This window comes from Halichoeres trimaculatus, unplaced genomic scaffold (genome assembly GCF_033239565.1).
Source record: "Halichoeres trimaculatus isolate MK-OKI-2021-1 unplaced genomic scaffold, fHalTri1.1 fHalTri1_scaffold_15, whole genome shotgun sequence".
Taxonomy (NCBI): Eukaryota; Metazoa; Chordata; class Actinopteri; order Labriformes; family Labridae; genus Halichoeres; species Halichoeres trimaculatus.
This window is the reverse complement of record NW_027437193.1, coordinates 13,158,820-13,184,407: the sequence shown is the minus strand read 5'-3', so window position 1 is coordinate 13,184,407 and position 25,588 is coordinate 13,158,820. Positions and strand designations below refer to the sequence as shown.

The 25,588-nt window shown below is 40.9% G+C and overlaps 1 protein-coding gene across 1 annotated transcript; it reads left to right on the top strand.

Annotated features, from left to right (window-relative positions):
- Positions 1 to 1,606: 1,606 nt before the first annotated feature.
- Positions 1,607 to 23,623, top strand: wnt9a (wingless-type MMTV integration site family, member 9A). Its single transcript, XM_074689393.1, has 4 exons — positions 1,607 to 1,857; positions 15,645 to 15,904; positions 16,220 to 16,482; positions 18,676 to 23,623. Exons 1-4 carry the CDS (start codon positions 1,766 to 1,768, stop codon positions 19,168 to 19,170), a joined length of 1,110 nt encoding a protein of 369 aa, XP_074545494.1. The 5' UTR covers positions 1,607 to 1,765; the 3' UTR covers positions 19,171 to 23,623.
- Positions 23,624 to 25,588: the final 1,965 nt, after the last annotated feature.

Below are 25,588 nucleotides of genomic sequence, written 5' to 3'. Positions count from 1 at the left end.
AATTGATTTATGGTGCCCAATATGATATTTTGCAAAGTGATTAAAGCCTTCTTCCCTGGCTCTTGTGAAATCGCCTACAGTTATATTTGTGGACAAATTTACTTTCTTCTTTGTGAACTGCAGATGAACTCACTGCAGTGTTGAGGAGATGTGTGCTTCGAAAGGCAAGACCAGACTGATATTTAACTTCATCAGACAATCTTTAACCAAAAACCCTTTGAACAGGCAGCCTTTTCCCCCAGCATATGACGCCTTTTGACGTATAACCTACAACAGAGCATGATAACATATGGGGCATGTGAGTAGAATACTCAACAATACAGAAACCTATCTAATAATTTGAAACAGTTCAGTCTATAGTGATGAAAAAGTAACTCCTTGAATGAAAATTAGAAGAAAGTGGATTTAAAATCTTATTTAAAATCAAAGTTCAAAGTCAAAGACAGAGTAGTTGTTTGAGAAAAGGTACTGAAAGTTCAGTCATGGGTTCATGTAGTTTCTCTGGAGCTTTTAATAACATGGCAAGTCTTGCTGAGCAGATTGAGTTTTTTTTCTTGATGAGTTTTTTTGTCCATGTTTAAACCAGGGATGCAACTAATTTCTCAGTTCTTCAAACAGAGATGTAAACCCTGACTAAGTGTCCAAACTACAGTTAAAAAAATAATCTGGAAACATATAAAATGAAACACTTTTTCCACACAGCTAAACAACATGTCTTAGAAACAGTTTTTACAAAGTGTGACTAATGCTAGCAGAGCTAGCATCCCCTGCTCTTGCTCCTCATATCTGGTTGATGTCCACATGCCTGCACTGGTTACACATAGCTCCGGTTAAGTGGTTTTGTGCCAGTTTAACCAGTATCACAGTTACAAAATGCTGCCTGTTATCTGTGTTCGTTTACATCCAGGTTGTAGTGCATTATCACTTAAAGGCAGGAGCCACTGTTCAGGGCTGCAGCTTTAGGCACAACTTCAATCAGCTTTTTTGGCCCACATTATAGAGATATTTCTAAGCAGTTGAACAGACTGGTCAATCTGGAGTCCAGTGTGACTGTGTATAATCATCCCTTCTCAAACTAGACTTTATTGTACAATATGCAGACTTAGCTTTATCATTTAGGTGAATTTAGTTGAGGAGTTCTCACTGAGCCAAAATGAGCAATTTCAAAAGGACAAGCTTCAACTGGAAAACTATTCTGCCAGTATGAACTTCATATCCTCTATAAAGTGCAGTAACTGAACTGGTGTTACACTTTGTGTACTGGATTATACGATTTTAGGGTTCAAAACACCAGAATTAAACTGTCACTGACTTAAAGTAAACAAGAATTTTATCATTTACAGTCCATTTCAGACTGTTCCTCGGCCCACACACTCTCTCTCTCACACACACACACACACACACACACACACACACACACACACACACACACACACACACACACACACACACACACACACACACAATTCTGACTGTTTGCTGCTTATAACTCTCCCAGAGAAGGAGCTACCTCACAAATCATAAATTCAGACAAGTGAGAAAATTTATCTGCGTGAAACGTGATATTGAATCACTTCAGCTCTCTGCGTGTGTTGCCCTATTACTCTCCCTCTCTCCTCACTCCCTCTCCCTCTCTCCTCTCTCTCCTCTGATGGGAGGAGCGCAGCGCGGCTCCTCTCTGTATAAGAAGTGTTGAACGTTCAACAAGGGATTTTACACAGCTACTCAGGAGAAACGAGATGATCTGCCCTGGAGCCGCAGCAAAATGCTGGATGGACACCTACTCCTGGGATGGTTATCGTTCACAGTTATAGTCTATCTTCTCAACTTGCCTGGACCGACGGCTGCATATTTCGGGTAAGGGTTTGCAGACACTTTCTGAATGATGCTGAATTCATTGATTTGATTGGTTCCTTGCGCAGGTAACACTTTTTCATCATTTTTTTTTTTAAACTCTGAGCGAAATCCCTGAAACTCAAGTTTATATGGCTAATGCGCAATAATCATTAATTCACTTTGATGTGTTCAATGAGATGTTTGATTGCATTTATACCTGTGGGGGTTAAGGGGGGTGTCTTTACGCGGCGTTTACGCAGCGCGCAGCTGGTGCAGCAGCAGGTTGTCTGCGCGCAAGCTTTACTGAAGCTGCTGGAAGTTAAGTCGTATAAAAGATAGACTAAAAATGATAACAGCAGGGCAACAACATCTATAAAGGTAGACTTACGCAGCCTCCGAGTAATTTTGGCCCGGGAGATCACCCCATTCTTTCCCTGACAATTGAGCCAGCGCCCACTGTAAAGTTACCCCTCACGCGCTTAAATAGCAGGTAGCTGCTGTGATTATTTTAGTGAAACAAATTGTAAAATCATACCCAGAAAACAGCCGCGGAGTGAAAGGTGAGTGTAGTCTATATAATGCCTCAGACTCAACAGCTGGTAACAATAAAGTAATCTGACTGACTGAACTGGTGGCCGAAACGTCTGCTCAGCTTGCACAGAAAATTCCCCCATCCAGCATAAACATCACACAACTCTCTCAGGGTTTCTTTTTCTTTCTTTTTCTTTCTTTTTTTTTTTTTTGAAATTTTATTTTATTTCTGCTGCTTCCATCAACTTTAAAAACACCAGGAACACGTGTTAGGAAATGGATCTGAAACTATGAGCTTTTCCTAACGCATGTAATATTGACAATAATGTTTAATTCTCTGGGAGTATGAGGGTGTTGATTTCAAAGTCAGTCATTCCAATGCAGGGAACGCCTTGGGTTTTTTAGGTGTAGCCCATTATGACCTCCACTTCAGAGTGGCTGTTAATTCACTGAACTCTGGTTTGTCTGCTCACATGTTTTCCCTGCAGGGAGGTAAAGGTTGAACAAATGAGGTCAGCATGTCAGGTGGGTGAGGGCAGCCATGTTTCACCTGGAACTGGAGGGTTTGTGGTTTAGAGGGGGGGGCCAACAGAACATAACGTACCTTAAAAAAACCAACACAGAAACGGGATAGATATGAAGCTTTTGGAGCTTTTCTGTTCACCTATAAGTATCCGTGTTGATGGGTGTTGTTAGTGCTCTCCTTGGCTGCGAGTGGTGCAGATGCACAGAGACAAATGGCTGTAGACTGCAGAGTGATGACACTTGAAGCCTTTCCAGCAGAGTCAAATTTATGGGAGGTATGGGTGTTGTGCAGGATCCAGGAGTGTTAGGTGATCTGGGAACTGTTGTGAAACGGCAAGAGAGCACAGCAAGTGTCCCCTAAGGGCCCGTAAGACTGATTGACCTTTTTGAAGGATGTATAGACCAGTCTGAATCAGGTTTGGTGGCTTAAAAATCCCACAAGTTGATAAAAACAGCCAGTCAAGTATCTAAAAAATGATGTAGTTGTAATATTCACAAAGTTTCTCTACCTTTCTGGTTAAATGTTAGCACTCAAATGTTGCTGTGCAGGATTTGACATGACAGCATGATGGCCAGATCTCAGTTCCTCTCGGTGTAATGTCATCACCTGCTCAGCCACATATCAAGCACACTTTCTGTCTTTGGTTTCAGCGCTGAAGTTGCATTAAAAGGACAAAGGTAACCCAGCTCTCACTCAGTGTCTGTGTGCGGGAGTGTCGCCCTTTGCAGTTAGTATGTATCAGACCTGACGTGCCAAATTGGCACTCAGAGCAGCCTTAATGGTGCTTAATGGTGATGCATATTTACCTACTCAGTTAGCACTTGTTTTCACTCCTCACTGTCAGTCTCTTCTCTCTGTGCAGCAAGTGAGAGACATGTGGAATCACAATACTTGAGGAGGGAATATGAATGAGTGTTGGTGAATGATTTAGCCTGCAGCTGAGGAAGACACTGGAAGAGCCTGCACAGGTGACACAGATACAAAATGTGACCGACCCATGGCCAACTTCCCAGAAACTCTACACCGGTGACACTTGGGCACAGTCCCGACTGCGGGACACACTCACACAAAACCTGTGCAAATAAATATTCCACGAGCACGAGGCATCCCAGGGCCTCTTGAGTACTGATTTACTCAAAATAGAGGGTCAATGTTGCATACCCAATTTCCAGAGTGCGGTGGAGCGTAAGTGTAACATAAACACAATCTCTCCTGCCCATAGTCTGCTCAGTCGAGGGTGGGGTGGGATTCCTGGCGTATTCGAGCAACCGCTTAAATTGTCATCCTTTGCCACAAGAATGTGAGCGCTCATTTTCTCTCCCTCAGCCTGTTGTGGCAGGTGCTGGTTCTGCTAAATGCGTTATCATTAGACTTTGAATCACAGATACTCTCTTCATTTTCACCCCTTGAGTGAAAAGGTAACAGCACCTTAATGAGATGTTGTATAAACTGTCAAAGGAGGAAGCGATTTCCCTGCGTGTTTGACCCTGTCAGGACTCAGGGTGCACTCCGAGACGACTCTGTTAGTTTAAATTTGAGTTTTGGTAAAAGGCATGCCATTCTGTGGTCTTGTAAAGTGCTCTGAATGCGAGTCCTAACACTGAGTCAAGAGTTTGTTTTTATTTAGTTCATGTGCGACACATACAGGAAGGCTGCCCACAGTCATGCAACTGGGATTTACCAATCACCAAGACAACCGCAGCATCCGGAAGGAGCAAATATAGTGGTCAGTGTTTAATTACTGCAATATCCTTAAACTTCTCTCAGCAGCTCGGTCCTGAAGCAGAGCTGATGCCCTCTCAGATGGCATCACTGTTTTCAGCGCTCCATTAAGCCAGGAAGTCCGCCAAAAACAACAGGATAACAACTGGGATGTGTGTAAATTTACAGAGGAGGAGGGCTTTCTCCATGTGCAGCTGTAAAAGCTTTTTATCACTCTGCTGAATTAGCTCCTGGTGTGCATCTAATGGCTGTGTGTTTTAAAGTTTAAAGGAGCCTCACTTGAAAAGTTGTTTTTTAAGCAGCTCCATGTAAACATTTCCCTCAGCTCTTTCTCGCTCCTCTCCCATCTGCTGGTTTCTTCTGCCTCAAGTGCGTGCCGACATCCCTGCAGCGGTTTGCGGGGAGCTGCTGGGTGATTACCACTCATTAGGAGCAGCAGAGTTACTGTGGGCTCAGGCCGGCGTTGCCTGGCAGACAGTGGTGGCTGGCGTCTCATTACCAGAGCCTTAAGGACTGATTAGGCCTGACGGGCAGCAGGGCGGGGAGCACCGTTGATAGAGGGATTTCCCAACTTCATAGGATATCCTGCAGCTATAGCCACACCTCAAAGGGTATCACTTTACTGTGAGCCAAGTAGATAGGATTCTCTCAGCAAAGGCGCTGTGACCATGTAGCGTGGTGAGATCACGCAGACCTACAGGCTTAGATAACAGGCCTGTGGAAAAAGAGAGAAGGAGAGCTTTGTTTTCTTTATATTTCAGTTTGATACATCCGCGTTCGAGCTTCGCTTTAAAGGCAATCTGCTCTGGAACATCCCTAGAGAAAGGCCTGTGATGCCCTCGGATGCCACAGGAGGGTGCAGCACTGTCTGAAAGAGCAGGACGCTCCTCAATCAGCACTTTGTGACCTTCAATGTAACAGTAGGAGAGTGGGAAATGAAATGTGAAAACGTCAAATTTAAAGGCAGCCAGGTCAGAGTGAAAACAAATTAGGGAAGGAAGAGACTTTTTTTTTTTTTTTTTAAATAAACGTGCTTAGTTTCGGTCAGCCTGTATGACAAGTTGGCTTACAGAGCAAAAGTGCAGTTCTCCATGTGGGATGCTCAGTGTCACTGTGTATTTTACAGGTTGAGCGGTGTACACCTCTGTTATGAAGCTTTTACGACACTATGACATGTCTTCTGAATATTTGTAGGGGTTACATGGTTTGGAAGTCTTTAAAGAGTGTTCGGCCTCCGGTTCTGGTGTCACCAGCACGCCAGAATAACCGCAGTGAAGACACATTTGATCTAAACAGACCATTCAAGGAGCCAGGTTTGCATTTTATTGGTTGACAGTCGAAGACATGGGAGGAAATTCTCATTTGAGGAAACTTGTTGGTGAAACATGATGATCTTTGCAGATGGAGCTGGAGACATGGGCAATTTGCAAAACAGGAAAACTAATATAGACTCAAGATACTTTTAGTGGTCAGGAATTGATGAGATGATGCTAGTTAGAGTAACCGCTACATCCTGTGTTTTCCATCCTTCACCACAGGCCTTTTTCTCTGGGAATAGAAAAGACTTGGCACTTCACATGTGCCAAGATTAGCCGATTGACAAACCCTCACTTAGACTTCTGGAGAACATCAGTGTGTCTCATATCTTACTTTATCTATTTTGTGCAAGTTTGGATGATTTAAAGGCCGCCATTTCACAGACGCCCAGATGCAATCTCACTTTTTAATCCCATGCACCTGTTTGTAGGGATTTATAATTTCATAAAGGATGAAAGAAAGTTGACCAGGCCTTTGAAAAACTGCAGCGCTCCACTTTTGCAGCATGTTATCAAGACGATCATCTTGCATAAACACACTCCTATAGGAGCCTGACCCGGCGTGCACTCAGATACTTCTCTCAAATATGTGAGTTTGCAAAATGGGTATTATTACTTAGACTAAAGCAGGACCCGCAAAAGCATTTTTGAGCTGTAGTTTAGTAATGGACACAGTCAGATATTCACTGACATTAATGAGCCTGGGCATGGCAAACGTTCTTCGCTTTGTTTAACCCTGGAGGAGATTCTGTTTCAGGTTGAAAATGGCCCATTGCATGACTTTGAACTAGTTACTGCTGCTTTAATCATCAGTCAGTTGTCAGGAGTCCAACATCTTCACTCAGGGCCATAAATAAGGTGTGTTTGTGCTCTGAAAGTCATGCGAAAAGAATTAACAACATGTCCCATCTTTTAACTGGCAAATTACTCCCACAGAAAGTGTTCAAGCCATATTTGGTCGCAGAGTAAAAACTTAAAACACATCGCGATTTTGCATTTCACTTGTGAAGGCCTAATCTGTTAACAGTGCGAGTAAATAACGGCTAATAAACTCAGCCACTTGCAGTTACTGAGGCATGAGCGATTCAAAACAGCTACTGTTTTGTTTTGGATTTTGTGGTTTGACTCTGCATGCTCTGTTTATTCTCACAAGTGCTTTCGCCCAGTGTATCAGGAGTGAACAAGACCTGGCGTTTCCAGTCGCTGCACAATTTCCAATATCTGCTTTACAGAATTACACCAAGTTTAGAGTCTAAGTGTTTTGCTCCCTCACCAAACAGCCGCAGTCTGGGTCTTGTGTCAGCATGTGCGAACCGGTGCGAGCGGCGTACAGTATGTGTGCCTGAACGTGTTTGGTACAGGGTTGCTCAGTGCCATGGTGTAGGCTAGAACAGGGGAGTCATGTGGACACCGCTGCGCGCCCAATCTGTGCCAGTCACACAGTGACTATAACTGAGCTGCTGACCTTAGAAGCCTTGAGTTCTCACATAGCAGTTAAACCTCTTACCATGCCCCACACTCCCCTTCCCAAACCGGCCGTCCTGCAGTCCCACCGCTCAGCTACCACCAGCGCTCGCATGCACGGCTGTGGATTAAAAAATTAGGCTGAAGTGTAACTTTCCCCTCTCTTTTTTTGACAGTAGAAGAAGAAGTATATTTATGAGGTGGGAAAAACTGAGTCATAACATATTGACTTAAAAGAAAATATGCCTAATGCATCAGTCATGCACAGTTTAGGTCTCAAGAGAGGACGTGAACGGGAACTTGACCTGATCAGTCAATTACAGGGAGTAGTCTGACACAGCCTGTGGGGGTTGTAAATGACCAAAAGGGACAGCAGATGATATAACATTGGGTCATTTCCTGTTAAGTCATGCAAGATAGCAAACTTCTCCCCACTCTCACATTGTGAATAACTGCACTTCTAGATGTTGCATGAAATCCCCACTATGCACTATAAGGCTCATTACTCAACCAGTAATGACTTGGTAAGTCTCAGGCCTGCAGGGCTGCTTTGTTTTCAAAGTCGTTTTGTCATGTTACTGTACTGTGTCAGTCACAGCTTGTTAGGAGTAGTCACAACACCCACTGCTTTCAACCGGAGACTAATCTTATCTTAGCCTCATACATAATGCTTTTCTCTTTCCCCTATTTCTGGTTTTAATGGCTCGGAGTGTGAGCGCTGTCACCATGGTTGTCGATGAGAAAATGTCCAGGTTTTAGACTCTTTTTGGAGAAGGGACAATAACTGGAGACTCCGTGTTCCAGAGTCATTGGACCCTGATTCACGGTTTCTTTAATTATTCACGTTAAAGCTGTGGAGAACATTGTCAGCCATAGTTAGAGTGGGCCAGAGGGAAAACACCACACACACACTCACATTCCTACAACCTCTGGCATAGCTCGGGTTGTGATACACCAGATGGGACTTGGGCAGGGTGGTCTGAAGTTCATCCAACATTTCTGAGAAAAGCACACACTTTTTTCCCCCCCAAAAGGAGCATTTTACACACAGCAAAGGAGGGGGAGGGAAAAACGAAATAGAGAGCAGCAGATCAGCATTGGCAAGCTTGGATTCTTACAAAAACTCTTAGGATTTTAAAATATACACAGATTTATGTAAGGTGAGCTTGGAAGTTTGTCTTCCAGACACATGTTCATGTCTGTCATTGTCTCTTAAAGGCTGCGTTCGCAGACAGCGGCGGTTTTGTCTAGCAGAGGTTTTGTTTGGAGTCAACAGCTGGGCAGAATGATTGGCATACGTTTAGAGTAACTGACCAGGGGGAATAGAGGAAGGTCGGGAAAAAGGAGGAAAAGGGAGGAGGTGGAGGAGAAGTTGGGGGAGGGGGATACATTGTGATCTAGGAGACACCAGACCACACAATCTGCAAGTTCAGGCTGAGGGAGAAACTGCAGCTTTTGTGCTTTTTCTGCCTGGACGCGTTCAGCCATGACTGACTCTTGTAGGTGTTGACTTAAGGTAGTAAGTGCTGTATGCATGTGCACATACACACATGAACACACTCTTGTTCATGTATCTACATTTACAAACCAGCACCTGTTAGTCCAGTGGAGGGAAGAAAATAAACAGACACCGTCTGAGTCACAAAAACATCTCAGGTGTTTTTATTCTTCGTACCTCAAGGTTTGATAAATAATGAAGTGATAGAAATTCATTGGCTTCAGTAACTCTTTGTTGATGTTCCAAAATTTTAGACGGCCTGTAAAGAAACAAAACTAAAGGAAGCCTTCCCCATGGGATCTCAGCTGATTTTAACACTATTGTAGATGCTGATTAGAAAATTAACTTGGATATCTGAATAAGGGGTAAACCGATTAACATCCTTGGCCCAAGTCTGGGTTAACAATGAATTTGGCTGGTTATTTCAATCAGTGTTTTATTTTACTGATTTTTCTGATAAAATCAATTTATTTAAACACACTCTGATGGATCTTGCTATGAAAGTGTTTTCACTCAACACCTCCCCCCTAATGTCCTTTCAACATTATCTAACTGGCTTGATGTAAAACAACTGTCCAATGAAAACCTGGTTAACTGTTCAGTCCTGTGGATGATTCTGAGAGTTTTAGTTTTCAACAATAATTAAAAAATCCATTAATGAGTTTATACTATTGTAAATATGGATTGGTACCGAGTTAGGTACTTTTGCCTAATTAGATATATACCGACCAATTCTTGTAAAATCAGACAGTACAATGTTTCTGTATGTAAACACATCCTTGTTGCTGTGAGGGACTGGAAGAGTAGGCAATTTTCCTACTGGACATGAACATGGCATTGCAAGTTTATATTTTGAGTAATTAATATATGACATATGTTAAATAAAAAAAAACCTTTTATTATTAAACAAATTAATCTTTATTACCACATAAACACAAACACCGAAGTACAGAAAATTGGTACCATTGAGTACCAATACCAATTGCCGGATACCAAGCATTGGTACTGTATTTTTTCAATTGTGAAAGGTACCCATCCCTAATTGCAAATAATATATTTTGAATGTAAATTTTTTTTGGGGGGGTTTCAATTTTAAACACAAATCTGTTCCAAATATAAGTTATCAGTCTCACAAACTAGTAGTTATTAGTTTCAATGCTGGAAAACCACCTGTAGAAATTCCTGGCAGCATGTAAATACAACAGTTAAAAACCTGGCCTCAGCTTGGATTCTGTAAAATGAAATTCAAGTTAAAATAGTACATTGTGTCAAGTGTAACAAATATTTGACAGGATCTTATAAATGATATGGACTTAGGGAGATATTTCATATTTTGACAGTGTTTTCTACTCTTAAAAAAATACTTTTTTTACATTTCATATTTCTGTGAGGATGTTGATTTCGGCGCCCCCTGTGGACGAAATGGTCTTTACTGAGCTTGTACTGTACAAATGTAAAAAGTATTCTCTGACAGAAATGTCATCTTTATTTATTCTATATGTGCAAATTACAATGAATATTAGTGTTAAAATTTCTACAAAAAACAAACAAAAACAGTTTTGCTGGTGTGTGTATAATTACCTGTCACCAACACAGCAAGGTGACATCCATAAAAAATGCTACTGAAGTGCTATAAAAGCTACATCTTGGAATATGATGAGACCAACTTACCCTAAAATTAAGCCTCATAATGTCCCAGAAAAAACTTTTTAGTTCAGGTGAGGACTCAAAACCCTGGGATACAAACCTCTAGATGAAAGAAAAAAACAAAGAACAGCGCAAACCCTTAAAAAAAGCTGCAACCAGTGATTAACACATTTTTCCAGCACTACATTTAATGTATGTAAAAGTTTCTGCTCTGACTACTTTAGCCTGTTGATATTAATCCATACCACATGTCCTGAGCTCCCTCTGTTTATATATGCTCTGTTAGTATATGAATAACTCCATCAGTTACAAAGTTATGTGTGTTTGTTCCCTTTACACAAAGCCGGCACTTCAATAAACCTTAGAAATTTAAAGTAATTCAACAGACATGTTTTCCAGTATCTAAAAGTTTTGGTAATATCACTCTCCCTAAACTATTTACATACCAAACAGGTGAAGAAGGAGCAGAGGTACCAGCTGGGGGTCACTTCCAGGGCTGAAACGTAAAGCCAGAGGGGGGTTGATGAAGGTGAAGTTTAGTGCTAGTCAATGATTTCCTCCAGGGATCGACCGTGAGGCTCTGCGGTGTGAAATGAACCGTTTTCACTGAGCCCTCCGTGCTGGAAAATGTATATAAAGTAAATGTCACAGGCAATGGGAGGTGCTGACAGGTGGAGAGAAAGGCCTAAACAAACTGCGGGGTTACTAAGTGAAAGACGGAGGAGGAGGAGAGTGGGTCAGTGATGTCTGTGTGGAGTGTGTACAGGCGAGTGTGTGAGTGGAAAAACAGCAAAGCTGAGCAAACATCAGCAGGAATCCCTCCTCACATGGGATAATAATGAGTTTTATACCCTGTGTTGGTGTTATATTCCACGAGTAATTGGTGTTGCTGTGCCAACACCTCCAACAACACCTCAAACAAAAACACTTACACAAAATGGTCCATGATGTTAAAACATGGAGTTACAAGTTCTTAGATTGTAGTGGTGGATGTTGAGATTCTGAGTACGAGTGTTCATTGTTTCGTCTTTTTTTTAAAATCTGTTTGTTTAGTTTTTTAGTTTTTCTTTCTCACATTGTACTTACTTCAAATACAACACTCTTTATGATGAGCTTCTGAGCTTGCTTATGATTTATAGATCGACTGTTCCATGTGCCATTGAGAGAATAGAATAGAATAGAATAGAACTTTATTGTCATTGTAACAAGTACAACAAAATTGAGGACACAGCAGCAATCATGAAAACAAAAGTAAGAAAGTGTATAGAAAGTGCAAAAAGGTCCATAAGAAAATAGATGATGACAGCTTGTCCATCATTGTCCAGTTCAGCCAGCCTCCACCTCCACAGGGTCCAGGACTGAGCTTCTTCAGCAGTCTGTTCAGTCTCTGTCTCCTAGATCCTGTCTGCTCACAGCAGGTGAGGCTCTTCCCATGTGGCGTTGGTGTCTGATGTTAGCTACGTTAGCCATGTCTGTAAATAGCATGATGCTACTCTGCCCTCTAGTATTTCCTCTGTTGCTGGGTTAGCATGGCTAGCTCATCCATCTTATTGGAGATAGATCTTACGTTCCCAATAACGATGGATGGAAGGACACCTGAGAACCAGCACGTCGTCCTCACCTCCTTCTCCTCACCTTGTGGGAAGACATCAGGCCTTACACCAGTTAGCATTGACATGCTACAAGCTGCAAACAGCCAGGAGACAACAACAGTCAAAGGACATTTAGGTTAAAGGTGTTCCAGAATCAATACCTCCCCAAGTTTGAATTATAAACATCAAAAATACTTGATCTTAAATGATTCTACATTATACCAACAGAGCACCTGTAATAATTGGGGAGTAGAGCAGATTGGTCAATCTCTTTTGATCATGTAATGTTTAAAGAGAACTTGTATATGTGGATTTATTGGATTGTCCGATGTCTCAGCTTCAAAATCTGGATATACTCTAATGCCTATGGATTTCTGGTCTAGAAAATTAAATTACTTGCGGCTTATGTGAAATATACACTTTATTACAAAGTGACTTTCTATTGTCACTTTAATACATTTTCTCCTGCCTTATGTCAAAACAAACCACAGAAGGGAAGTGAGTTAGTTTTGGAGCATTGGTTTGTTTTAAAAGACCCCACATTTTAGGAGAATTAAAGCAGGGGACAGAGCATCTTTCTCTGCCAGGGGATGCTTAGTTAGGTATTTCTTACACCAGTATCTTGAACTCTTTGCACAGAGTCATAATGTGACGGATGGAAACTGAATCTACCTCAGTCAATGTGCAGATATGACACCATGATATATGAGTGCCCCCTGAAAACCAACATGTTTTTCAGATCTGTGATGACATCTGTGATGCAGCCATGATTCTGTTTTTCTAATTCCCCGTCTCTCTGAGTGAGTTGATCGAGTTCATTCCCTTACAAGCAGCGGGGTGACATTTTTTATTTTTTAGCAGATCATCATTTTGGAATGTGTGATCTTTTGGAGTGACAGCAGCAGTCTTCGTCCAGCATCCAGAGCAAATGTTGTCTTTAATTTCCAGATCATTTGAAATTAAAAAGGATAGTTCAATCAACTTCCAATCTTGTGTAAATAAAACAGAGTATCTGTTCATTGCTGTTTTTTTTTCATGAGTAGGGAAATAGTATTAAGGTAGGAAAATGCATAAAGGAGTGAGCCCAGCTAGGAGAGTTTTTCTGGAGACATTAAGTGCCCCCTCCCTTTACTTCGCCCTCCGGCTGTCTGTCTGTCTCTGTAACTGGCAAGAAAAATGTCTTTGTGTAAAAAAAAGCTGCAGAGGCAGTAGCGCTGAGATCAGTGTCATGTCATCTTTGGCCTCCCTCCAATGCCGCTCAGACCATCTTTGTGTCTCAGACAGGCAGACGTCACACAGACAGTTGAGGCCTGTCACTCTGATGGTCTGGCAGGCGTGGGGGCATATGGGGGATTTGCACCAATACGTGTGACTATGCATGTCTGCCTGAGGAATGTGGACGTCATTTTAGTTGCATTGAGTTCTTTAAGACCACCATCTGTTAATTGTATCTCTTTTTGTGTGGAGTTATATGCAACTGGAGGCTCCTTTTACTCTGTATCATATCTGTGAGAAGCTGTCTGCCTAAACTCTCAATGGGTTAAAGTGATTCCTGCCTGCCTACCACGGTAATGTAGTGAAACGCTTGTCAGTCAGATGTTACACTCCAGGTCAGCTGAATAAGTTTGTTTTGGCACGTTACACATATTTCTTGTTTGATACCCCGTTTTAACAAAGCTTGACACCAACGGGCTTGAAATATCACAGAGAGACACACACGTCTGGTGTATTGTGCTTTTCTCGCTCCGTGTGCTTCAAACCATGCATTTTTTTACTCTCCAAGTGTGTTGGGAACGCGATATCTGTCAAGACGCAGCTTGCCAGGTTTCCATTTCCAAACTCGGAGCTGTCAGACAAGTTAAAGAAAGGCAAACACGCTTTGTAGAGAGGAAGCCGTTTGACTCGATGTGTAAGCAAATCCTGATGCCTCTTTTTTTATATGACTGCCCAGTGTTTCAACAGGTTGTGGCTGCATTTAAAGATAGGATCAAACTCACTGTTATGAAAGTTAGGGGAAACATTTAAGTTAGTTTCAAGATCTTCAACAGGTTTATGAAGTATACAGGCATTGGCATCCAACAGGAGCTCTGCAACTTTGTGAAAATATCTGCTTTGGTCACTGTCCTTAGCATTTAAGTTGGATTTTTAGAAGTTATACGGTTGTTTTATGCTGTTACAAGCAAAAATGAACTGACATCCTATCAGTTTGTCTGAATCTGAAGTTGTCAAAAAGACATTTTGGCATAGTTGTAGAAAAAAAAAAGGTAAAAAAATTACCTGTAAGTTCATTGACACTTGTGTATTTTACTCAACTAACGTATGCCAAGCGAACAATATTGTCTCAACTTATATTCATAACTAAGAATCAACTCTTTATTCTGGATCATAAAAATCAAAGAGAACTCCTTTAATATTTTTATGTGCAAATATTTTATACTGAAAAATTATTGATAGCTTAACCGTGTGAGAAAAATATCTGTATTGTATCAGTGCAAAATCATGACATGCATAAAAGACCATTTGCAAAGACACGTTCCCCCGAGGACTTGTGCTTTTGTGACTTCTGTAAAGCCATTTATTCTTCAGTTTCACTTTAAGGGTGTAAAGGAGGCCAGAAATTCCACATAATGAACAACTACGGTGCCAGTCCTGTCAGATGGTGTGACCAAAATGGTCACAGTCTGACAGTCATGTCCCCTGTGTCTGTTTATGAAAGTAATACTCTGCTTTCCCCATCACAACCTCAGAACGCTGGTCGTGGGTTTCACCAGCTATGTGGCAGCCGTTGCTTTGTGTGTTTTATATACGCCTCCCCTAAATAAAGCGAGAAGAGGAGAGGAGAGTGAGTCTACCACATGATCTGCATACTATGTTTAGACCTGATTCTTCTGCTTGTTATGTGTCAAATGAACTGAAGGTTTAAGATCCTGAATAACGGCTTTTTGTGTTGAGGATTCTACGGTGACAGTCGAAATCCTGTCATGTAGTCATTTTCAAATCCTTACAAACACTGTCATGAGTGTCATCCCAACCCCTCAGGATATAATAATAAACTGTTTCGAGATTGCTCTTCTACTTTAACAGTTTTAATTCAATCCTAAAAAATTCTTTAAATTCTCTTTTCAAAAGGCTGCTTGCTCTGACATTACTATGGACTGAGATCTGAATAAGAGACAAAACAGTGTCGGGACAAAAGAAAGAACTTGCTCCTCTTGGAGTCTGCTGCACACACAGACACTCCTGTGCAGGAGGTTGATCTTAATCTCCAGCAAATGTTGAATTCCCCTGAACATTAACCACTGAACAGCTGAATTCATTTGAACATTAACCAAACTTCTGAGCATTATACGCTGGCTGGGCTTCCTGTGCTGTTTATGTAGTATATCTTTGCTACTCATACTGTTTATCCAGGAAGGCCGGCATCCTGAGCTTTATTGGAACCTTTATCAAAATGTATCCACTTTGTGTTTCATGTTAACTGACCTGAGCGTGTCTGTGATCTCTCCCTGCAGGTTGACAGGTAATGAGCCGTTGTCTATCCTGCCTCTGAACTCTCTACCAGAGGAGAGCGTGGGCAGGGCCCACTACAAGCTGTGCGACCGGCTCAAACTGGAAAAGAAGCAGCGCAGGATGTGCAGACGAGACCCGGGCGTGGCCGAGACCCTGAGAGAGGCCATCACCATGAGCGCCCTAGAATGCCAGTATCAGTTCCGCTTTGAGAGGTGGAACTGCACCTTAGAGGGGCGCCACCGAGCCAACATACTCAAGAGAGGTACGGGCTTTTCTTTTGTTGTCGACCCCTGAAAACAGACCCAATAGTTAAAAAAAAACAAAACAAAAAAAACACTCAGAGTGATTGTTTGTTATTTACTTTTCTCCAGAGATAAAAAAATGAGAAATCTTTTTTCTTAAGTTAAATTGTCTCTTGATGGCTCATTTTTCACATAATAACAAAACATGAGTACCCCTCAATATACTGTTCTTCTGTTTAAAGTAACACGTTTCTGAAAGGCACTGAGGACAGTAAAATGATCTTTTTAAATGTTCTAACTTGCTCTGTGGTTCTATCAACTGTTTTATTTTTCAGGATTTAAAGAGACAGGCTTCTTGTACGCCATCTCCTCGGCAGGCCTGACTCATGCGCTGGCCAAAGCTTGCAGTGCGGGGCGCATGGAGCGCTGCACGTGTGATGAAGCCCCCGACCTTGAGAATCGAAAGGCGTGGCAGTGGGGGGGCTGTGGAGACAACCTAAAATATGCAAACAAGTTTGTCAAGGACTTCCTGGGCAAACGCTCCAACAAGGATCTGCGCGCTCGCGTAGACATGCACAACACAAATGTAGGCATGAAGGTGAGTGTGTTGGATCAGTGGATTATGATGCTCTGTCTTTTTGAAAATCTCACTTAATTATAGGTCTTTCCCCCACTCTGTCTGGGCAGTGGGACTTTCAAGCTTTCTGTATTAATTTTTTCTCTGCTTTTAGCCATAACAGGCAGCAGCTAGAAGCAGAAAACCTATTGTATGACATCAGTTTAATCGCAAACAGCCTGGAGACAAAGTTGGAGGGGAGCTGACAGTTTGGCACCAAATTAGCTCATTTGCCTCAGTAGTTATTGAAAAACAGAACAAAAAGTAAAAGAGAGATTACAAACTACACCAATCAGACAGATGTTTACATGTTTACAAACTGTTTGAAGCATTTTAGAGAGGACATTCAAAGTCAAATGCCATATAAAAAAGACTTTTATGAAAGAATTAACTGAAACAGTTAAGTTTTAAGATTAAGTCTGGTAAGGGTTTGTTTGGACTAACATGTAAACAAAATGTTGGCTTATCGCTCTGATAAATTGTTTGAATGGTGTTGAAACTTTGATGAACTGATGCAGTTTACTTTCTGAAGATAAATTGTGGACCTTATTCAGGACAGTCAATAAAAGCAGATCTTTTTGTTTCAGTTTAGTGATGCTGGAGTTTATCAGATGTGCTGGTCAGAGAGTGATGACACACTCTCCAGATTTATGGTCAAACTGTCAGAGAGGAAAGTTTTCTCGGCACATTAGAATTTTATTTATGGAGCTGTTCCTGAGTCATTTTTAGAGAATGAAATTAAAAAGTACATCTTTCAAACGTCTCCATAAAACTTGTGATATTAAAACTGAGCCGACTAAAGTAATTGCCAGTGTAAATCAAATGAAATGTGAATGCACCCATTAGTCAATATTTGCTTTTCTCTCTCAGAATAAATAAGTTACTGCTCTCATTAGCACTCTGGCACAGCTTTGTACATTTTTGTGCTGAGTAACTCTAGTTTTCATCTTGGGAGTGTGTTTTATAGTAAAATAAAACAGAGGGAATAGTCTAAATCTGTCAAGCCAAAGTAAACTAAAGATCTTAAATCTGCTGCTTTAACTCAGCTGCTCTCATACTGAAGCTATTCTCATTTTGGTTTCAGGATGAGTTATAGCAGAGGCACACTTCCCAAATGTTCGCAGACACAGAACTCTCCCAGCAGACCAGTGCAGGCTCTTCCTTTTCAACTTGGCTCTCCCAAATCAAGTCTCAAAGGAGATTTTGTTTGTGATAAAAGATTTACAACATTGTTTTTGCTCTTTTTTTGTGTGATTCGCACATGTAGTGAGGTGTACCGCACTCGTTCAGGACGAATTCCCACACTGAGAACAAAACTGGAATGTGCTAGCCTCTGCAGCCCCCTAGACATTTAAAAGCTGACCTATCAAATTTTCTTGACCTGCTGGTGTGATGAATATGCACTTCCTGTTCCCCCGATCTCTTTCACAGTCTGAGAAAAGAGCTGCAGACGGTATTCAAACCCCCGTCTTAGACAATGTGTTATTATCATTGATTTTCGCACACACGCAGCTTTCACATCATGGTTGATGCACAAGTAAACTTTGGCTGACCATGATAAAGGTCGAGTAGAGTTAAGAAATGTGTTGTGGTCATTAATGCTGAATATCTCTGTGTGTCACCTGCAATTATGTCTGATTTCATAAAGGAGAAGCCTTTCTTCGCTCTTCTTTCGACTTATCTGTGTGACAGCATGATTACCACAACAGAAGAAGGGGTGGATGGACTTTAGGTTAAGACAACACATTTACAGTCCAATGACTGTCTGAGCTGACTGTGTGTGTAGGAATAAGTCTCCAGGCAGAAACGCCCCTCACTCATCATAATTGTAGTTATTGACTTTAATCAAAATGTCATAACACATCCAACCCCCCACAAGCGTCTTTCATCAAAAGACTGAGACAAAGTGTTGGACTGTTCTTTCTGTGAATTATGTTAATAACAGTTCTTCTGTAATAATAAGGCTGTTTTCCCTTTCATTTTGATATCAAAAGGAGCAGTGATTGTCATCATTTACTTCACATTCTCCTCCAAACCACTCTAATTATCTGACAATGCATGTGTTGGGTAATTAGGCTCTGAGGAGCACTGCTTACTAAACAAAGTTACAAAGCTTTTATTACATTCCTGTAATATTTCATGGCAGATGATAGTATTTTCTGTTTCTCCATCCAGGTGATTAAGGCTGGAGTGGAGACCACTTGCAAGTGCCACGGCGTCTCCGGCTCCTGCACCGTTCAGACCTGCTGGAGGCAGCTCCAGCCCTTCCATGAGATAGGCAAGCAGCTAAAGCAGCGCTACGAGACTTCCATCAAAGTCGGGAGCTCCACCAACGAAGCCACAGGGGAGGGAGAGATCTCCACAGGCCGGGGACAGCAGCAGCCACAACAGCAGCCCCCACCTGGGCTGAGTGATCAGATCCCTCGCACTATGGACCTGCTCCACATCGAGGACTCGCCTAGTTTCTGTAGACCCAGCAAGTACTCGTCGGGCACAGCGGCCCGGAAGTGTTACAAGGATAAGAACTGTGACGCAATCTGCTGCGGGCGAGGTCACAACACACAAAGTCGAGAGGTGACCAGGCCCTGCCAGTGCCAGGTGCGCTGGTGCTGTTATGTCGAATGCAAGCAGTGCACACAGAGGGAGGAGGTTTATACCTGCAAAGGGTAAACCAGTCACCTGTCAGTCCAAAGGATCGGTGGAGCACGTAAAAGATGGCATGGTTGACTTGTTCTCAAATAATGTTTTGCTTCTGCTGTCGGAGCTGTCCACAGACAAAAGAGGAGCCAGCTGACGGTGAAGCAACAAGCACTTTGAGGGATTTCTGTGGGCTGGGTTTCAGAGGTCCTGTGGCCCCCATGTTTGGGGTTTGCAGCTAAAAAAGACAGAAAGAAAGAGAAAACCTTAGACAACTGGGTCAACATCTCACGCTTTTATTGAATATAGGCTCTGAATTGAACTGGAAAGCCTTTTTTTAAACTCCAGTTGCATCTTTTTACAAGAAAACACAAATCCAGTTGGTGAAGATCAAAAACAAGAATAGTCACACCAAAGGACTGGTTTCTGGGACCTTGCCCAAGGAAGAATGGTTTGTGTGAATGTTTGTTAATCTTTACGTGTGTGTGTGTTTGTGTGTGTGTGTGTGTGTGTGTGTGTGTGTGTGTGTGTGTGTGTGTGTGTGTGTGTGTGTGTGTTTGTGTGTGTGTGTGTGTGTATGTATGTGTGTGTGTGTGTGTGTGTGTGTGTGTGTGTGTGTGTGTGTGTGTGTGTGTGTGTGTGTGTGTGTGTGTGAGAACAACAGAGTGAGGGGACTGGAGTGTGACGACTTTTATGCAATGAAATCCATATTCAGAGACTGCTTAAAAGAAAAACAGACAGGGTGTAAGATTTACATTACACGCACATATTTACACTCACACACATTGTGTGTTTGCATATGTATGTAAATAAATTCAGATATATTGTAATGATATTATACACACCACTTATCTAACTATGTTAAAACAAACCACTAACCACACAAATGTTTCCTGTTTGTGTGCGCTCACATGTTTTTTTTTCTTGATTCATGTCGACAAGGCCCTTTAGAAAGCAGCACACTTGTGTCCGTCGCCTTTCTGTGGATAATTTATGGATCCTTTGGGACTACTCCTTCACAGGGAGAAAAAAAAACACCTTTTTTGTAATAATATGATATGAAACTGTTAGTAAGTGCATTAACAGATAAAACTATAACAGTCAGTTTAGGCTATTCTCGGCCTTGAGCGAACCAATGTTCAGGGAATAACTTAAACCACTATAACTATTTGGTGATATAGGAGAGGAATATTGCAAGTAATACTCAAGTTGTATGACAATTGCCTTGTTATTAGAGCCACAGTTATTGCAACAGGTGATCATTTGACTAAAAAACAGTCCACCTGTGACCCTGTTGAGCTTAAATCTACTTATAATTATTATTGATTTTTTTTATTCAACTTCAAATACGTTGAAGTTGTAAGAAAAACTGTGGAGAACTGGAGGAAAGTAGCCCCCCCATCCCCCACTGTTCCTCATCCCTCTTTCCTCCTCAGCTGCCACGATTTGATTGAGCCATATTCAACACAAGCAGACATGCAGCATGTACAGCAGGAGCTGCGTCAGTCTGTCCAAACAGCATGGGGCAACTGAGACGGAAATCTGACTTGACATGTCTGCAGAGTAACTCAAGTGAAGATGTATGCGTAAGCCTCTAGCTAATATAAATATATTTTATAAGACTAATATTTGTATAATGTTCGGGCAAATTGTCTGAACGCAAAAAGGTTTGTGTTCTGCAGATCTGCCGTCTTCGTTCAGAAGTCGGCAGAGTTGTTTTAACACATGAGTTAATTTGCTTTTAAAACGTTTGCTTGGCAGAGATTGACTCAGTCAACACAATCCCTAATACTGAAGCCTGCCATGAAACTACAATGACAGTCAGAAAGAAAAGTCCACCGTTTTGGGAATGCCCACTTTCTTGTGGAGAGTTTAAGCAATTATACAAGTTCTAGGGCTCTGATAAGAGCTTATCAACTCACCAGTTTATTCATTTTGCAGATTTGAAAAGCAGATTTAATTAGCTTTGGTTAGAGCCAGGTTTGCTGTTTCTTTCATGCCACTCTATATGGTATGCTAAGCTAATTGTCTCGACAAAGTTTCATAGTTTTTGGACAGTTAGACTACATTTAATTATGAAAGTCATCTTTGAACAGAGCCAGGCTAACTGTAGCCATTTGTTTGTTAGGCTAACAGCTAGCTATAATTAGCATATTTGCAAGTCTAAAGCACAAACTATGTCAGGAAAGCCAACTTTGGACATAGCTATTCTTAGCTATTTCTAACTTTTATTGGTATTCTTTGTGCCAAGCTATGCTAACTTTCTGGAATTTTTTTTCATATTAAAGGGACAGATGCTCTAAATCTCATTGAGACATAGCTAGAAGAGCTGTTTCCACTCCTTTTACTGAGCTAGGTTTACCTATCAATGATAGCGTTGCAAAACTCTTACTAAGAAAGTCAACTTTAGTTATGGTCAAACTGTATCCACCTTTCTTTCTTGCTAACATATACTGACCACATAGTTGTAGACTGCATATTTTCAAAACTGAAACACCAACTCTTATGAGGAAAACCAACTTTGAACAGGCATAAGCCTGCTAATAACAGCTGTTTGAACCCTTTGCGATTAGCTCAGCTAACTGGCTAGTAGAAGCTTGACAACTGTTGTCCTAAATCTCACGATGCAAGTCAACTATGGACAGAAACAAACTAGCTTCATCCATCTGCTCACATTTTTGTGCTACACCAAGCTAACATGCTAGCTCTACTCTTACTATCCCCAAGAAAGTGGATGTGTTTCCTTTATTGTGGACCCAATGATTTACAATATTACCGTTAATCTTGTGAGAAATACCTTTACACAAATAAACAATGCAGACAGTAACGTACAACTGTTCTCTCAGCACATGGCTGACATGTGATATACTAGGAGATATGCCTTGTTTTAGATTGGTGTGAATTAACTACTGAGTGAGGGACCCAGCTTTGTAATATAGCGCCATTTTACGCACTGAAGCCCCAAAGCCCTTTAAAGTATTTTAAGATCTGTGTTTATTGATACAGTGCAGTGCAGATTCTTTATTTTTTTTGTTTTTATTAATTGTAAATAGTAAAAAAAAAAAAAAGGTTTCTTCTCCTGTGGTATAGGGACAAAAGTGAGGCACATGTTCAACTCTCACAAGCAGCAAACAGAAATTGGTAGCAATAAGTAATGCCAAGTTGAGACAGCACACAGCTGCTGTTACACAATGGTTACAAATTGTAATATGGCACCTAAACAAGGCTTCTTAAAAGTGGCTTTTACCTTTAACAAGATAATAATCACAATATCCAGAAATGATCCATCGCCCTCCACAGGCATATCATGCTCTTGAAAGAGAGCCTTCCGTGGGTTATTTGTCCCGAGGACATGAATTCCAAGCATTTTGATATGAGATGGCATGCCAAATAAAGACTGGTCAAAACATATACATAGAACTTTGCACGCTACATGGAAACCATAATAGCTATGCTGAGATTCGAAGCATAAATGCCTGCTTCCCACAACTTTCTGTGTGTGCAATCTTCACACACTCACACTCCTGAGGTTCTCTATTATTGACCTGATTCAAAACAGGCATTGACAGAAATACCAAAATCACAGCAAGTGCATTCTTGTTTGTTTATAGATTGTACATAGGCTATTTGATTCCTTCCAAGGAAGAGAAACATGAGGCAGCAGCCAGTCAGATTTTCATATTCCTAAATCCAAAACTCTGCACTGTTTAGTCGTCAATAGATCATGTACAAAATTCTGTTTTGTAGAGAAAAATAAAAGATAAATTATTTTTAAATATATTATGAGCATGTGTTTAGTGTAAATACATCAAAGTCTAAATTGATTTTATATCCTGTATTTTTTACTCTTTTTTTTTTGAAGGGGTTGTTCCTCTTTTTGGGGTGGAGCAGTGTATACTCTCAACATATTTCATTTCATAACTCATTGTTTGCTGTTATTTAAGCACTAACAAATCCTAACAAACTTAGAATCAACTCATGTTTAGCTGATTTTTAATCCATGTGCAGAATCACGACTCATTTGTAGATCTTCAAACAAAATCACAGTCATCAACAGCATGTTTTTTTAGAGGGTCTGATCTGTTTGTATAATTGAGTGTTACGTGAAAGACTTTGTAATGTTGGTTATCACCATACGATGCCTTATGAACTCATGACAACATCAGAGCAGACTAGTTTTCCCTCACCTTTGGATCACTTTACATGTACACGTGAGTTTTGTTAGGATTTGTGCTGTGCTTGTAAAACAAAGATAAAACACACAAACCATGCATTGCTCTTTGTGATGAGACACCACCAACAAAGCTTTGTCCATGTTCACTTATTCATGTCTTATGGGAACCCTAAATTATTTTCCTCTACCTCATGTGTATAGCTTGTAGGTATAAACAGATCACAAATGACTGGTAAGAATGTATTTAAGTTATTTAACATCTTTGTATAACAAAGGCGAAAAATCTGAAATAATAAATGAATTTTTAAATTATTCCATGTGTGGTTTCGTTCTTGTTGGCACACTTCATTTATATACAGTTATGATCATTTTACCTTTACCTAACCCTTCTGAATAACATAATTATTAATAAATCTATAACCTTTACTTATACAGTCTTTGAATGGAGCTGCAACATTGAGTGCTAAAGCAGGTGTTCTTCATGAACAATTTGTGACTGCATCTTTCTAAAATGTAAGTGCAGACTTCCCTTTTCAGTCTTATACTTTTACTGTAAGGTTATCGACTATGAATAAGATGTCTAAAAAATACAAGTATGGGTTTTCTCTGGATCTTGAAATGTGTGGAGCAAATTAAAAAATGATGGACATATTTACAAACTACTACTCAGTCAGCAGGCTTCACTGATCAACTGTTGAATTTTATCCTTAATAGATTCAAAGGTTTGTGTCCATGACATCCTGAAATTATCAGGAGTTTAGTGCACATGTTCAGGGCGCTGTACACATTATATCACTTTTGATTATGAGTCCACCTGGGACCTCTTGCTGAAAATGATATAATTTTAAACGGAAGAAGAAAGTAAGTGGACCTTGAAATTGTATTGTAATCAGAAAGTCTGGTTCATTTCCCAGGACAAGCTAACACCCATCTTTAAAGCATGAAAGCTCTCTTTCCGTCACAGACGTCAGTGATGAGGTGAAGTGTTTATCGCAATCTGATACAGACGTTGGATTTTCAGTTTCATGCAGGATGACTCTAAATTTGCTTTGACATCTCCCACTGATTTAGTGTCAACTGATTATCCAGGCCTCTGTCATATCACACAGAACCACATCGTAGCAAATATGTTTTGGCTTTTATGTCAAACAAAGTTACAACAAAACTCATTAGCTCTAGATGTAAACATTTCTGTTTTTGGCTTAGAGTATTCATACGTACGTATGTGCCACAGATTTCCCCCTGCTGAACTATTATTTCAACAAGCTCTCCTCCCTCAGCAGACGAGAGGAGATTTCAGGGAGTTTTCTCTCTCAACAATCTTCTGGCCTCATCACACAAGCCTGAAGCTCGTCTAATCCCAGAGAAAAGGGGCTTTGTGATCCCAGGCTGTGAATAGGAACTTTGTGTCCGGTCGCGAAAACAACACACAATCACAGAGTGTATCTCTTCTAATGCCTAAAACATCACTGGGAAAGCCCATGATATCCCTGACACGTGTACCTAAATTAGCAGTGCAGGAGTAGCACCCTCCTGGTGTTAGCTGCTCCTCCCCTGGGTCCTAGTTGCTTTGCTCTGAGAAACTGAGAGGCTTTAACGTACCCCTCTTGCCGGACTCCTCCTAACTTCCTGCCCTGTACCAGGCTCTAATATGAGCTGTAACGTTGCGGTGCGCTGTAATCCGACAATGTTTTGACAGCTGTTACCATAAAGGAAGTGGGTGCAACTTAAACGCATACTCCGAAAAAAAGGTTAAAAAAAAGAAAGAAAAATCAAATAAGCTTGCCCCCCACCTCCTCTGTTCCCACTCTCATAATTCTGGTTCCTTTGGACATCAGCCTATCAAGCAGAAAGTGATTATAGATGAGTTATTGCTGAATGTCAGACTTTGTTGTTTATGTCTTGCACATCACTGGCTAACCCAGCTAAGGCAACAGGAAATCTGTTGTGTAGCTTGCTTTCAAACATTTTGCATCAACATTGTCACAGTATTTCACACATCATCAAAAATTCAATCATCACATAAAAATCAACTCAACTCAACTCAACTGAAAATAAATAAATAGATACATAAAAAAGTGTCATCATATCCTTCTGGAAGTTTGCTAAATAATTTTAACATTCAAGAAAGTATTGATGCTAACCTCTAAACTAGCTTCAGTAGAAACAATTAGGCTACCGCTCGATCATAAATGAATTTATTTTGTATTTTGGTCACTGCATAACTTAGTACAGTAATGCTACATGTAGCTAGCATAGCCATTTTTGGGCAACAGA